An 11,483-nucleotide genomic window follows, 5' to 3' on the forward strand; every position below is an offset into this window, starting at 1 on the left:
GATATATAGCTAAGCGAACCCCATCAAATAGTAGTAATATCATGTGACCATTTCCTATCGCTACAGTACCTAGGTAGAAATCAGGTAAAATTCAGGTCACATGATACCCTCGGTTAAGGGGTCCCACTTCTGTATATATAGCCTCTCTAGACCTTACCTACCTACTTTACTCTTCAATCGAGTCCGATTCCCCCGTTCGACATCAATACCTTGTCCTCTGGGACCTGGCCCATTCCTCATCGTCGTGCCCATGCGTTTTAAGCACATACTCCTCAAACTCGTTCGTGACATCAATGGCCTGATCAAAATGGCTATACGCAAGCTTCTCCTTCCGATATTTTGCAAGCTGCCTCGCTGTGCTGACCGAATTCCTGATCTGTCTTCCATTGAGCTTGTGCCTAGCCAATATATCAAGCTTATCCTTCAGTTCTTCATAATTAACGCTATCTCCTTCATCTTTGAGCACGTTCACGAAGTTCCGCCAGATCTCCCAACGTCCGTTCTCGTCTAGTGAGGGGTAGTGCATTGCTAGCTGCACGCGCGACTTGAACGCTTCATCGAAAGTTCCCACTCGATTAGATGTTAGAATGAGGATGCCATCGTAGTATTCCAGCACACGGAGGAAGACAGATACTAGTGCGTTACGCTGCAAGTCCATTTGTGAGCGTTCTTCAAGGAAGACGTCTGCTTCGTCCAGGAGAACGACACAGCCCCAGATGGTGCCAATGTGCAAGACGGAATTGAGGTACTTCTCAACGCTTTCAGCGTCGGTTCCCATGTCACCACATGTCACTCGATAGAGGGGCCGCTCGGCGAGTTCTGCCACGCTCTCTGCCGTGAGGGTTTTTCCCGTGCCTGGTCCACCGTGCAGTAAGATGATAAGCCCTCTCCCTTTTCCTTCGATGATATCGGTTGTGGAGGAGCTGCTGCTAGCCATATGAACAGTGACCAGAGCTTTTATAAGCTCTTTCTTTTGTGGCTTGAGGACGAGATGGCGTTCAAAGGCATCTTTGTTCCATTGGACAGGGCGAATGTGCTCAACCGAAAGCTCCTCTATTCGATGTCAGTATGGTCCGGCATGGCTCATTGAAATTGCAACAGGAAACTCGCGCCTGCTAATTTTACACGTACTCCACTTCTTATCATGCATTCCGAAGCCACGTATAGTTTCTGGGAGAAGCAGGAGAAACGGGTCTTCGGGAGGGTTATTGGAGTCCATAACTTCTTGCCCGAGGTCATCCTCGTCAGCAGACGGGTCGCGATCGCTGGAATGCAACTCTCGGTATGTGGCATCATCTACCATATACCTTGGAACTATCTGTCTTATTTGTGAACTTTCTAATTCTCTCAATTACGTTGGAGTTTGTGTTCATACTTACAGGTTGGACCTCGAGCCTTGGATTGGGATAATCATAGCCCACAAAAGCTCTCTTCCGACACTTCCAGAATTGTTCACCACGCTTTCTTAACCGCTCCTCCAGCCCGGAAGTATCATACTGCAGAGGGTATATATCCAATTTCGTGATGGGTATGCGGTCGTCCCCTGGCGGCCAATACACGTCAAGATCAATTTTTTCCTTTCTGAAGCCTTCGTCAAAAGTCCAAGATGTGGTCTTTAGTTCGAGAGAAGTTGAATTCGGAATAAGAGTGCACGTCTCGATTTGATAACCCCTTGGCTGAGAATCTACCATTTCAACTACCACGTCTCCAGGGCGGAAAAGCTTTGAAAGGTGAGTTTCTTCAATCATTCCATTTTTCAATACGGCGTCTGCAGCTGACCATTCCTGGCCACAAGAGATTGCCATGAAGTTGAACAACAGGGCGAGATAATCTCGACCACTAGTGTCGCAATCAGATACAAGCTTGTTCAATATCTCTCTAGTATGATAGAATGGGAGATACGGGGCTATTAGATGTGTGTTGGTACTCGGACCAAAGTCGACTAGCGTACGTCCAATCGCTGCCTCTGCCTCTGAAATAGCCCTAGTCAAGTTTGGAGATTCGATCTGGATAGTTTCCCCGACAGGCTTCGCATTCTGGCCCTCTACTCTGAGAGAGAAGAAATATGCTTTGAGCCGAGAGATGACGTCGGGATCGATCGGTGGCATTGGTAGGCGATCGAAATCATCCTCTACCTCATCATGGTACGAATTGCAGTCATATAGTCGGTAAACGATGAAGGCGATGTCAGAGCGACCTTCCATATAGTCTTCGATGACTACCCGTTCCTTGCCTCGGAGGACATTACCTTTACTGTCCCCTGCAAAAAGCTTCGGTGAATCCAGATAATGGGCTAATTTTTCATGCTTGACATGAAAACCGCCCCTGTGGCATATGACTTCATGAAATATCTGATACTGCGCGGTTGAAGAGGAAGGGACATATCTCTTGCGTTTCGATGTCCCCGAGTGTGAGCCCTCAAGTTGAGTCTGCCCTATAACAGAAACGCAGCAAGTCAGAAATTACACAGAGGACTTGCGTAAAAGTATGCGAACCTAGTTCATCAACCCTGCCATCTATCATCAGAGCGTTGTTTCCTAGATCGTCCCTCCCACGCTTATTGTTCGTCGACGAACTATCCGCCGACAAGGCTGGCACACCCAACCTCCCTTCCCAGTCGTCGGCATCTGAAGGCGATGCGCTCATTACGACACGATAGGGTCCGACTATTGCTGCTAATAGTCCGGAAAGATATAATCAATTGCAGCCGTATCGAGAAATGAAGATCCGTTGAATATTCCTTGGACAAAAAGGCAAGGCTGGGGATCGGGCGCGAAATGAGGGCTGTTGCAGGAGAACGTATTTATAGCATATTGAGAAAGTCCAGCCATGACTAATCCTATTCACGATTGGCCAGCCCTCTCCGCGAATTGAACATGCGGCATAGCCACATAGGTTTGGCCCGCAAGACGGATCCTTGATCCTTGATCGTTGTGTTAAGTCTGTGGATTGGTTAAGCTATCAGACGTTGCTATATACATGATATAAGCGAGGTCACATGCCATGCTCCATGACAACGGGGGTTTAGACAGACGTAGGGGGGACGTACCGAGCATATGCTACCTAAGGTACCTACTCACGGATTTGATTGGGCACGTGAGGCTAGAAGAGTCTAATTTAGGAGAGGAGTCTGTGTCAAGTCTTCATTAGGATTGTTCAGGTCTCAATTTTTCATGTCAAGCTTGAACAATGATGTTGAGGGCGGATATCTCGAGCAATCGCTAGAAGCTCTGGATACAGCCAAGAGCTTCAAGCATCTAGCGAATGAAGGAAATGAGAGACAGAAAGTCAAAATGCGACTTTATGTCTCTGAAGACGGAGCAAGATGCGGACGTGGACCCCGCTATTTGGATAAGATCTTATCTAGGTACTTATCTAAGGTACTAGAAGATTAAAGATGTTTAAGGTTAATTGTATAGCCTGGAGCACTAAGGTACTTACCTACTTACCTTACCTAGCGAGAGGCGGCTCTAATTTGCTTAATCCCTTAACAACCTGGAAATGACGCAATTGCCCAGATACGGCGTTATTACTGTCGCATTACCTTATCTTATACTTCCATTACAGTAGTACATTATTACTATCATTGTATACCACCTCGGAACGCGGGATATTGCCTATCCGGATTAACAACAGTTGATTTGTCAGCAGCTCCCCGCACAAAGCATCACTTTCTACATCTCTCCCAGAACCTCATTCACATCAACTTCTTCAGCTTCATCTTCGTAAATTCTCTGGATTGGAATCTTCACATACGAATACCCCGTCTCCAGTTATCTCGGTCCTACCCAATTGCAGGTGTTGAGAGCCATGACCTCCCGTATTCTCGTTCTAGGGGCGACAGGTAACCAGCCAAATATGAGAATTCCTCACGTGATATAACATACTGAACTGACAGCCTACCTGCAGGCCAGACGGGGATTGATTTTAGCAATGCAGCTCTAGAGGCCGGTCACCAGTTAACTCTCTATGTCCGGAACCCATCCAAGGTACCCGAAAACATCAAAAGTCACGAGAAGGTCAGCATCGTCGAAGGCCAATTATCAGACGAAGAAAAGCTGAAGCAGGCCGTTGCCTCCGGCGCGACTGTTTTTGTTTCTTTTGCTGGACCTACCTTTGGCTCGACAGGAACCGTACGTCACCTTGATCTTGCATCTAATTGAAATTCCCACCTCTCTAACACCAAAAGCACAGCCCGTATCAGACAGTCTCAAACTCCTCCTCCCCCTCCTAATCTCCCACAACTATCAGCGCGCCATCATAACCGCGACCTGTTCCTACACCGCGCCCGAGGACCAAGGCGGCTTGAAGTGGAGAGCTGTCGTAGGATTAATCCGACTAATCGGCGGCTCCGCCTATCACGAGATCCAGGGTATCGGCGCCCAGGTGACGAGCCAGGACCCGGCGAAGCTTAAGTGGACGCTGATCCGTCTCCCGTTCTTGGATAACGGGGACGCGAAACATGTCACGGCTACGTTTACGGGGAGTGGCAAGGATGGTCTGTTTTTGAGCCGGAAGAGTGCGGCGGCTTGGGTTTTGGACCAGTTGGATAGTGAGGAGTGGGTGGGAAAGTGTCCGGCACTCTGCAATTGAGTTGTTTCTTTTGGCGGGGGATTTGGTGGAGTTTGGGAGGGATTGTTCGAATTTCTTTTCTGGGATTTGCTCGTTTTGTTCGGTCTGGGGAGGTAGTTGTGATATCCTTGTCTGACCAGGAAGAAGAATGATACATTCAGTTCAGCGTCTTATCCCAACCCCTCCCGGAAACATCACGTTGATTTGTTACTAGTGCTAGAAGCATATCTTTCTTGTCACATACTTGATTTGAAGACGAAGCTATCTAATCTACGGCTTAGGCGCATATTCTAAAACCACGCTCTTCGGCTCAACATACTTCCCCAGTGGCTTATACACCACATCATCATAACCCATAGCAGCCGGGCCCCCAATCTCCAGCCCCTTGGGGGTATCGCTCCACCGGGGACTACACGTAATACCGAGCACCGTAACCATAACTCCATACCTATATTCCGGAACACCCAAAGCCTTCCCACTCTGCGTATCCAGCACCGCGATCAGATCCGGAACCATCGCCACATACTCCTCGGTCCCATCATCCTTCACATGCTTAGCATAGATATTCTCATTCTTGAACGGGATCTTGAGCACCCCCCCCTCTGCCACCGTCTTTCTGAGCCCACTCGAGCTCTCCTGCTCCTCATCCGCAATCTGCTGGATTGTGATCTCGCCATATGAATGCCCTTTCCACAACCGCCGCTCCACCCCAATGATCTTCCCCCTGAACAGCACCTTCGCCGTTTCCGGCCCCCCAACTTCCTCAATCATCTGCTCCGCGATCGAGCTTGTCGTGTTATGTGCCTTGGCCCGAGCTATGCACCTCCCAATGCGCCATGCAAGACTCATCGTGTTGAGCACAGAGTACTTGACCACCCTCTCCTTGGTCGTCGGCTTAGCCGCCATTCCGACACGGCTGCCCATCTCCGCGCAGGAGGCACGCAACGCGCGGTCTACGATCTCGTCGTTGGTGGTCTTAGTCATCAGGATGGATTTCCCATCGCCGGACGCGATGGCGCACGGAACCAGCTGCCCTGTCTCGTAGACGCAGAGCGTCGTCTGCCAGTAGGTCGGATACGCGCGGCCCATCCAGTCTGCGTCGATGGTGGGCCGGTCGAAGAAGCGCGAGCTCCCGACGAGCAGAGGCTGTAGGCCATTAGCACCGCCGATCTCGAGACTCATCGCTACGTCGAAGGACTCGTGCTTGTAGTATTCCATCAGCTCGATCATCGCGTCGTAGGTTTCGTTGGCCGAGAGCCGCTCGTTCGATACGGCGGGAGAGCCCATGTGACCGCCCCAGTAGATCAGATCATCTTCTTTCAGAGCGCTGGAATCAATGATCCGCATGGTGTACCCGGCGCGTATCATGTCTCGCAGCTTGATGTATTCTGAGAATGGAGAGCCGCCGCCTGCACACCCGAGGACATAGCATCCATCTGCGAGCCATTCGACATCAGTTTCTGAGACGAACCATTCGGGATGCCCCGTCTTGGGGTTGTTGATGACGGTCGGCTTGTATGTGTCGACGTCGATAATGGGAGTCGCATCTTCAACTCCGGCTTTGGATTCTTTTGCTGATTCCTCAGCATATGTTTCCTCCTCTTCTGCATCTAAGCTCGCGGCCGCATCTTGGCCCGAGAAGGCGTCAGGGGAAAACTCTCCAACGGCCCGTGCAATGACACGGACTTGGTTTGCAACATATTGCAGTGGCATGGCGTCTACCTCTGCCAACATGACCGTCTCACGGCTTGCACCAGCGGCGACCGCACGCTCAATTGCCATTGCCTTTGCTTTCTCAACGATCTGTGCAATTGTCTGCTCTGCAGTGCTTTGGATCATATCAATCGTGCCTCCGACTTTCGAAATTGCTGCACCGACAGCATTGGCAACTGAATGGAAAGGGGGTTGGATGACTTCGGACACGCCATCGATTTCCTTCGGGGCAATGACCGATCCACCTCCGACCAGAAGGACTGGAAGAGGTTCGGGGGACGTCTTCATCATATCTACGACCCGATCCACGAGAGTCCTGATCCTAGCTTGTGCAGCAGAAATTGAAGAGGGAGTCAAATCTGCGACCTTGCTGGAATCACCAATCGGCTCACCGGCTGCGACTGCGATGTCCGTAGCGGTAAGAACATCACCGCCGAAGACCTTGGCCTTGGTGGTCAAATAATGGCCCACAGAGTCGGGTCCTACAGTCACACTTTCGCCGTTGATTCGAACAATCGAACCTCCTCCCAGTCCGATGGATTCGACATGAGGCATTGAAAAGTTGATCTTGACTCCTGCTACAGTAACGTAGGCCGAAGCTTGACGAGGGAATCCGGAGGGCAGCAACACGCCGACATCAGTCCTAAAGCCATGTGAGTAACGAGCCTGCTCACCCCTGGAATCATACTCACGTGGTACCTCCCACATCTACCACAATGGTGGAAGTCTTCTTTCCTTCGAAGTCAGCGAGACCGAGATATGCAGCACCGCGCATCGAGTTCGTCGGCCCGCTCGAGAATGTCCGAATTGGCAGACTCGCAGCAGATGGAGCATCGATCAGAGTCCCATCATTCTGAGTCAAGTAGAGCGCACAATGCAGATCCAATCTCTTCATTGCTGCTCTGAACCCTCTGATGGTCTTTCTAGCAAACTTCAGGATCGAGGCGTTCAATATCGAGGCGTTTTCACGTTCCAGGAATCCGATGTTGGAGACTTCGGAAGAGCAGACGATATCGACGCCGGGAAGCTCGCGCTGGATGATCTTACGCACGTGCTCTTCTTGCTTGAAGTGCTCATCAATGGGGGAGAAGACACCAGAGACAACAATGGCGTCGATGCCCAGCTCTTTGATCTTCTTGCATTGCTCTACGACTTCAGCTTCAACAATGGGAGCTTCTTCGGAGCCATCGATATGGAGACCTAGATATTTCCTCTTAAACTGTGTGGTTCACCTTGTAGTACGTGGAGTAATCTTACCACCAGAAACGAAGCAGTAATACCCATTCATAATCTTCTTCAAAGCAGGCGGGAAATCGGAGAAGGGGGGGATCTCCTTGGTGAAGCTTTTTGACAGCCGCATGATGGCCACCTTCGACAATCGCCGAGCATCATGCTCCACGATTGCATTCACGAAATGCGTAGTCCCAATTGTAAGACACGCAATTCTATTCCTGTCGATTGCGGATTGCTCCAGCACAATGCGGACAGCAGCTTCAATGCCGTCCGTGACATTAGGGCTCGTCGTCGGTGTCTTGTGCTGTGCAAGGACGCCTCGTTCTGGCGTACTGGATAATGAAGGGTCAAGTACCACGGCATCACTTGAATATGATCAGCAACTTATCCAAAACCAATGTGGCCAGGGGGAAGTCACGTGTTCGTCCCTCCAACGTCGACACCGATACGCAGCGTCTTCTGCACAGCCAAACTGCCCATCTTGTGAGTGCTTTACCTAAGGTAGATAAAGATTGCAGTAAGTACAGGACAAATCCAAATTGAAGAGAGATAATACACCGTAGGATAGGTATGCAAGAGGGCAACAGCCAGAGAATGAAGATATATCAAGCCATTCCACAAGACATACCGCGTATCAAAAGCGGAGATCCGCGACCCCATCTATCGTCTCTACCCGCCGGACATTATCCTTGGCGAGGGATTGTGGAATTCTCCGCACTCTTCGACGCAATAACATCCAATGGCATGTCTGCGGACTGATGTTGTTGATGTCGTTTGAGAGTGGAGGGATTCAAGAATGGGGTGGTGTGAGATCGGCAGATTCGTCAAAATGCCTATTTGCCCCTGACTTCTATCGCAGCCGAGGCATCGTGATAAAACAACGCGGAGAGTATTGTGTCAAAGAATCAGATTGATATTGACCTCTCCGCGAATTCAGCTCGATCAACGGCCGGCGGGGTATGGACTCGGTCGTGGTCTCCGATCTGTCGTTGTGGAGACTTATCTGAACCTATCTTCTTCGTCGAGACTATCAACATCCTTGGCGATTGTCCAGAACGTCCTTTTCAGGATGCATGGCGGAGCATAACTCGGATAGCTGACCACCATGAAGAGCTCAACGGGAGTTATATCTTCCGAAAACTCTCCATATACGAATAATGTCCATCAGAGCTCGGGGGTGTTCTCGAGTCAGGGACCGGGGGGCAGAATCACACTCGTCGAATCCTACACGGTCTTGCAGATCCCTCCCTGTGAGAACCTGCACCTTCATTTGAAGTCTGTACGATAAGATCTCGTCTATCGCATTTTTGGCCGGAAACAGATAACTTTACCGCTGTCACTGCTATGACATGGTGGAATATACGGATGTTCATCTCTTATCAAAAAATGGGGACGACGCGTCGTTACATCTCAAGGTTGGACACCATCAGCTTTGAATAGAATATATGATGAAACCCGTCTATTATTTTGGATAGTCGTCCCGAAGACCCGATCTCTTCTCCAACTGTTCCCCTACAGACGGTTGAAAGATGAAGGCCGCGAGGTTGGTGAACTTTCTTCAGGTCCCTACCACGAAAGGGACCTCGGCCTCCCGATGGATCAACGATGATATCCGTCCCATGCCTCCTTCGCGAAGGCATTGGGGACAGTTGGCATTTATTTCTTTCTGGGCAATCAATCAGATCGTACGTTTTCTTACTCTTGATATTGCGCCCACTGCTGACTAGAGGGATATGGATAGTGCCTCAGTAACTGGCAAGTCGGCTCTTCCCTTGTGGCAGTCGGGCTCTCAGTCTGGCAAGCCATGATTGCCACCATCATTGGCAAAATCATCATTTCAGGAGTGGCTATTTTCAACGGCTACGTAGGTGCTGAATGGCATATCGGCTACCCAGTGTACGCGCGTGTGATCTGGGGTGTGTACGGCTCGTACCTAGCACTCGTGCAGCGAATTCTTCTCGGCCTTGTGTGGTTCTCGGTGCAATCGTGGACCGGCGGGCTCTGCATTACCGCAGTTCTCGACGCCATGTTCCCCTCCTTCCATCATATGAAGAATCACTTCCCCGAGAGCGCGAACATGACCACGACGCAGTTTATCGGATGGGTGGTGTATAATCTGGTTACCATTCCAATGCTGTATATGCCGCCGGAGAAAACAAAGCGTGTCTTCATGATCATGAACGCTATTTCTCTGGTCACGCTGACTAGCATCATGATATGGGCTTTGGCAGCGGCGCGTGGTGCAGGGCCACTTCTGTCCGCTCCTGCAACTGCTTCGACAGGCGCCGAGCTGGGTTGGGCAATTGTGAAAGGAGTGACGACTGTGATTGGGTCTATAGCTGTTGGACTCAGTAAGCCATCTTTCCTGTCCGTCCTCTTCGAATCTAATACTAATGGTATGCGCAAAGCCAACCAACCAGATTATTCTCGATTTGCTCGCCATCCAGGTGATCAAGTATTCGGACAATGGTTCTCGATCCTAAGCTTCGGCACCATCATGCCGCTGTTCGGCTGCCTGACGAGTTCAGCAACGCAGAAGCTCTACGGCCAAGCAATCTGGAACCCGCCCGACATCATCCTACAATGGCTGAGTGATTCCTACTCCTCCGGAACCCGCGCCGCTGCCTTCTTTGCTGGCGTAGGCCTCGTAGTCTGCCAACTCGCCATCAACACCATCGACAACTCCTTCTCCACCGGCATGGATCTCTGCGGGCTCTTCCCCAAATTCATCAACATCCGCCGCGGCGCCTACATCGGCCTGATAATCTCCATCGCCATGTGTCCCTGGGAGCTTTTAAGCAGCGCCGGCACCTTCATCAACGTCATGTCCGCCTACTCTGTCTTCCTCGGCCCCATGTGCGGCATCCAGATCTGCCACTACTGGCTGATCTGCAAGCGTCGCATCAAGCTCTCAGACCTGTATGACCCGCACAAGGAAGGCATCTACTATTATTTCAAAGGCGTGAACTACCGGTCCTACGTGGCGTGGGTGGTCGGCTGGGCGACGCAAATGCCAGGCTTCATCAACGCCGTGACGCCTAGCATTATCGTCAAGAAAGAACTGCAGGAATTGTACTACCTGGCTTTCCCGCTCGGCTTCGCTATCAGCTTCGTTGCCTACTTCATCCTGAATAAGCTGGATCCGCCCCGAGGATTGGGCGATGTGGATGAGGCGGATTATTTCGGTACCTTCACAGCTGCCGAAGCGCAGAAGTTGGGATTGAGGGAATGGAGAGATGATGGTGAGGGCTTGGAGGAGGTTGACAGTGAAAGAAAAGAGGCGGATACGAAAATTACTACTATATCATGAGTGATTAATTGATTAGCGGTGAGAATTAGCAAGAGATAGGGATTTATGACATGATGAAACACCAGTAAACTTCACAATTAATACAACTAGCAACTTCAATCATTCGCTCTTGTTGTTTTACCCGCTCTTGAAACGCCAGCCCAAAAGCTCTGGAAATACACGCAAGAAAACAGTACGATTCCTAATAAAACTTTGGAGCTGCCGCTTCAATCCAGTCCCGGACCCACGTCCCTTGGACGAGGGCGGGGACGTAATGTCCAAATAGCAAATTAGCCGAACCAACCCCCCCCCCCCTTTCTTGTCTCGGAATGGATTGGTATTTTGAGCGATAGGAGAGTATATGATGATGATGATGATGGGAATAATACCTCGTGAGAAGAAGGACTAGTCATGTGCTGTGTAGGGGTGAAGAAGAAAGTGGGACTCGCTGAAACATTTGAGATGGGATGAGTTGCATATATGACCTTACAACAACTGTGTGAAGAAGCTTGGGCCTTGAGAGGCTGATTCATATAATTATTATAACATTCCTGCATATAACCGCAACATATCTCATAACGTAAAACATGGTAATTGAGAGGGCATATAACCTCCTGAATTATTCCCATAGTCTTCTCATGTTTAACATGCCCCCCTCGAAGCTGCTATCAGCTTA

At 50.2% G+C, this 11,483-nt stretch overlaps 5 protein-coding genes across 5 annotated transcripts; 2 read left to right on the plus strand and 3 right to left on the minus strand.

Annotated features, from left to right (window-relative positions):
- Positions 1 to 202: 202 nt before the first annotated feature.
- M430DRAFT_97651 (hypothetical protein) lies at positions 203 to 1,219 on the minus strand (the record flags this gene model as incomplete). The annotated part of the gene is made up of 2 exons (XM_024870059.1): positions 203 to 1,053; positions 1,132 to 1,219. The coding sequence occupies 2 exons, from the start codon at positions 1,217 to 1,219 to the stop codon at positions 203 to 205; spliced, it is 939 nt and encodes a 312-aa protein (XP_024723489.1).
- On the minus strand, positions 863 to 2,824 carry M430DRAFT_217261 (hypothetical protein). Its single transcript, XM_024864562.1, has 4 exons — positions 2,496 to 2,824; positions 1,376 to 2,434; positions 1,132 to 1,318; positions 863 to 1,053 (listed from the first exon to the last, which is right to left on the minus strand). The coding sequence occupies exons 1-3, from the start codon at positions 2,644 to 2,646 to the stop codon at positions 1,293 to 1,295; spliced, it is 1,236 nt and encodes a 411-aa protein (XP_024723490.1). The 5' UTR covers positions 2,647 to 2,824; the 3' UTR covers positions 863 to 1,053; positions 1,132 to 1,292.
- Positions 2,825 to 3,705: 881 nt separating this feature from the next.
- Positions 3,706 to 4,805, plus strand: M430DRAFT_136392 (hypothetical protein). Its single transcript, XM_024862462.1, has 3 exons — positions 3,706 to 3,844; positions 3,910 to 4,133; positions 4,195 to 4,805. Exons 1-3 carry the CDS (start codon positions 3,811 to 3,813, stop codon positions 4,591 to 4,593), a joined length of 657 nt encoding a protein of 218 aa, XP_024723491.1. The 5' UTR covers positions 3,706 to 3,810; the 3' UTR covers positions 4,594 to 4,805.
- A 4-nt stretch (positions 4,806 to 4,809) lies between these two features.
- On the minus strand, positions 4,810 to 8,070 carry M430DRAFT_65054 (hypothetical protein). Its single transcript, XM_024869146.1, has 4 exons — positions 7,937 to 8,070; positions 7,543 to 7,883; positions 6,978 to 7,485; positions 4,810 to 6,928 (listed from the first exon to the last, which is right to left on the minus strand). Exons 1-4 carry the CDS (start codon positions 7,996 to 7,998, stop codon positions 4,843 to 4,845), a joined length of 2,997 nt encoding a protein of 998 aa, XP_024723492.1. The 5' UTR covers positions 7,999 to 8,070; the 3' UTR covers positions 4,810 to 4,842.
- A 650-nt stretch (positions 8,071 to 8,720) lies between these two features.
- Positions 8,721 to 10,935, plus strand: M430DRAFT_117655 (hypothetical protein). Its single transcript, XM_024861678.1, has 3 exons — positions 8,721 to 9,203; positions 9,260 to 9,869; positions 9,927 to 10,935. The coding sequence occupies exons 1-3, from the start codon at positions 9,048 to 9,050 to the stop codon at positions 10,826 to 10,828; spliced, it is 1,668 nt and encodes a 555-aa protein (XP_024723493.1). The 5' UTR covers positions 8,721 to 9,047; the 3' UTR covers positions 10,829 to 10,935.
- The last annotated feature ends 548 nt before the right edge of the window (positions 10,936 to 11,483 follow it).

Source organism: Amorphotheca resinae (genome assembly GCF_003019875.1).
Source record: "Amorphotheca resinae ATCC 22711 unplaced genomic scaffold M430scaffold_3, whole genome shotgun sequence".
NCBI classification, from domain to species: Eukaryota; Fungi; Ascomycota; class Leotiomycetes; order Helotiales; family Amorphothecaceae; genus Amorphotheca; species Amorphotheca resinae.

What these genes read in the sequence shown, in the direction of transcription:
- M430DRAFT_217261 (XM_024864562.1), bottom strand. Translation starts at nt 2,646, where the DNA reads ATGAGCGCATCGCCTTCAGATGCCGACGACTGGGAAGGGAGGTTGGGT. An exon ending in TGGCAGGGTTGATGAACTAG is followed by an intron (nt 2,435 to 2,495) that starts GTTCGCATACTT and finishes TTTCTGTTATAG; the next exon opens with GGCAGACTCAACTTGAGGGC. An exon ending in GCTCGAGGTCCAACCTGTAA is followed by an intron (nt 1,319 to 1,375) that starts GTATGAACACAA and finishes CAAATAAGACAG; the next exon opens with ATAGTTCCAAGGTATATGGT.
- M430DRAFT_136392 (XM_024862462.1), top strand. Translation starts at nt 3,811, where the DNA reads ATGACCTCCCGTATTCTCGTTCTAGGGGCGACAG. An exon ending in TCTCGTTCTAGGGGCGACAG is followed by an intron (nt 3,845 to 3,909) that starts GTAACCAGCCAA and finishes GCCTACCTGCAG; the next exon opens with GCCAGACGGGGATTGATTTT. An exon ending in CCTTTGGCTCGACAGGAACC is followed by an intron (nt 4,134 to 4,194) that starts GTACGTCACCTT and finishes CCAAAAGCACAG; the next exon opens with CCCGTATCAGACAGTCTCAA.
- M430DRAFT_65054 (XM_024869146.1), bottom strand. Translation starts at nt 7,998, where the DNA reads ATGGGCAGTTTGGCTGTGCAGAAGACGCTGCGTATCGGTGTCGACGTT. An exon ending in GACGTTGGAGGGACGAACAC is followed by an intron (nt 7,884 to 7,936) that starts GTGACTTCCCCC and finishes ATCATATTCAAG; the next exon opens with TGATGCCGTGGTACTTGACC. An exon ending in TTACTGCTTCGTTTCTGGTG is followed by an intron (nt 7,486 to 7,542) that starts GTAAGATTACTC and finishes GGAAATATCTAG; the next exon opens with GTCTCCATATCGATGGCTCC.
- M430DRAFT_117655 (XM_024861678.1), top strand. Translation starts at nt 9,048, where the DNA reads ATGAAGGCCGCGAGGTTGGTGAACTTTCTTCAGGTCCCTACCACGAAA. An exon ending in TCTGGGCAATCAATCAGATC is followed by an intron (nt 9,204 to 9,259) that starts GTACGTTTTCTT and finishes GGATATGGATAG; the next exon opens with TGCCTCAGTAACTGGCAAGT. An exon ending in GTCTATAGCTGTTGGACTCA is followed by an intron (nt 9,870 to 9,926) that starts GTAAGCCATCTT and finishes GTATGCGCAAAG; the next exon opens with CCAACCAACCAGATTATTCT.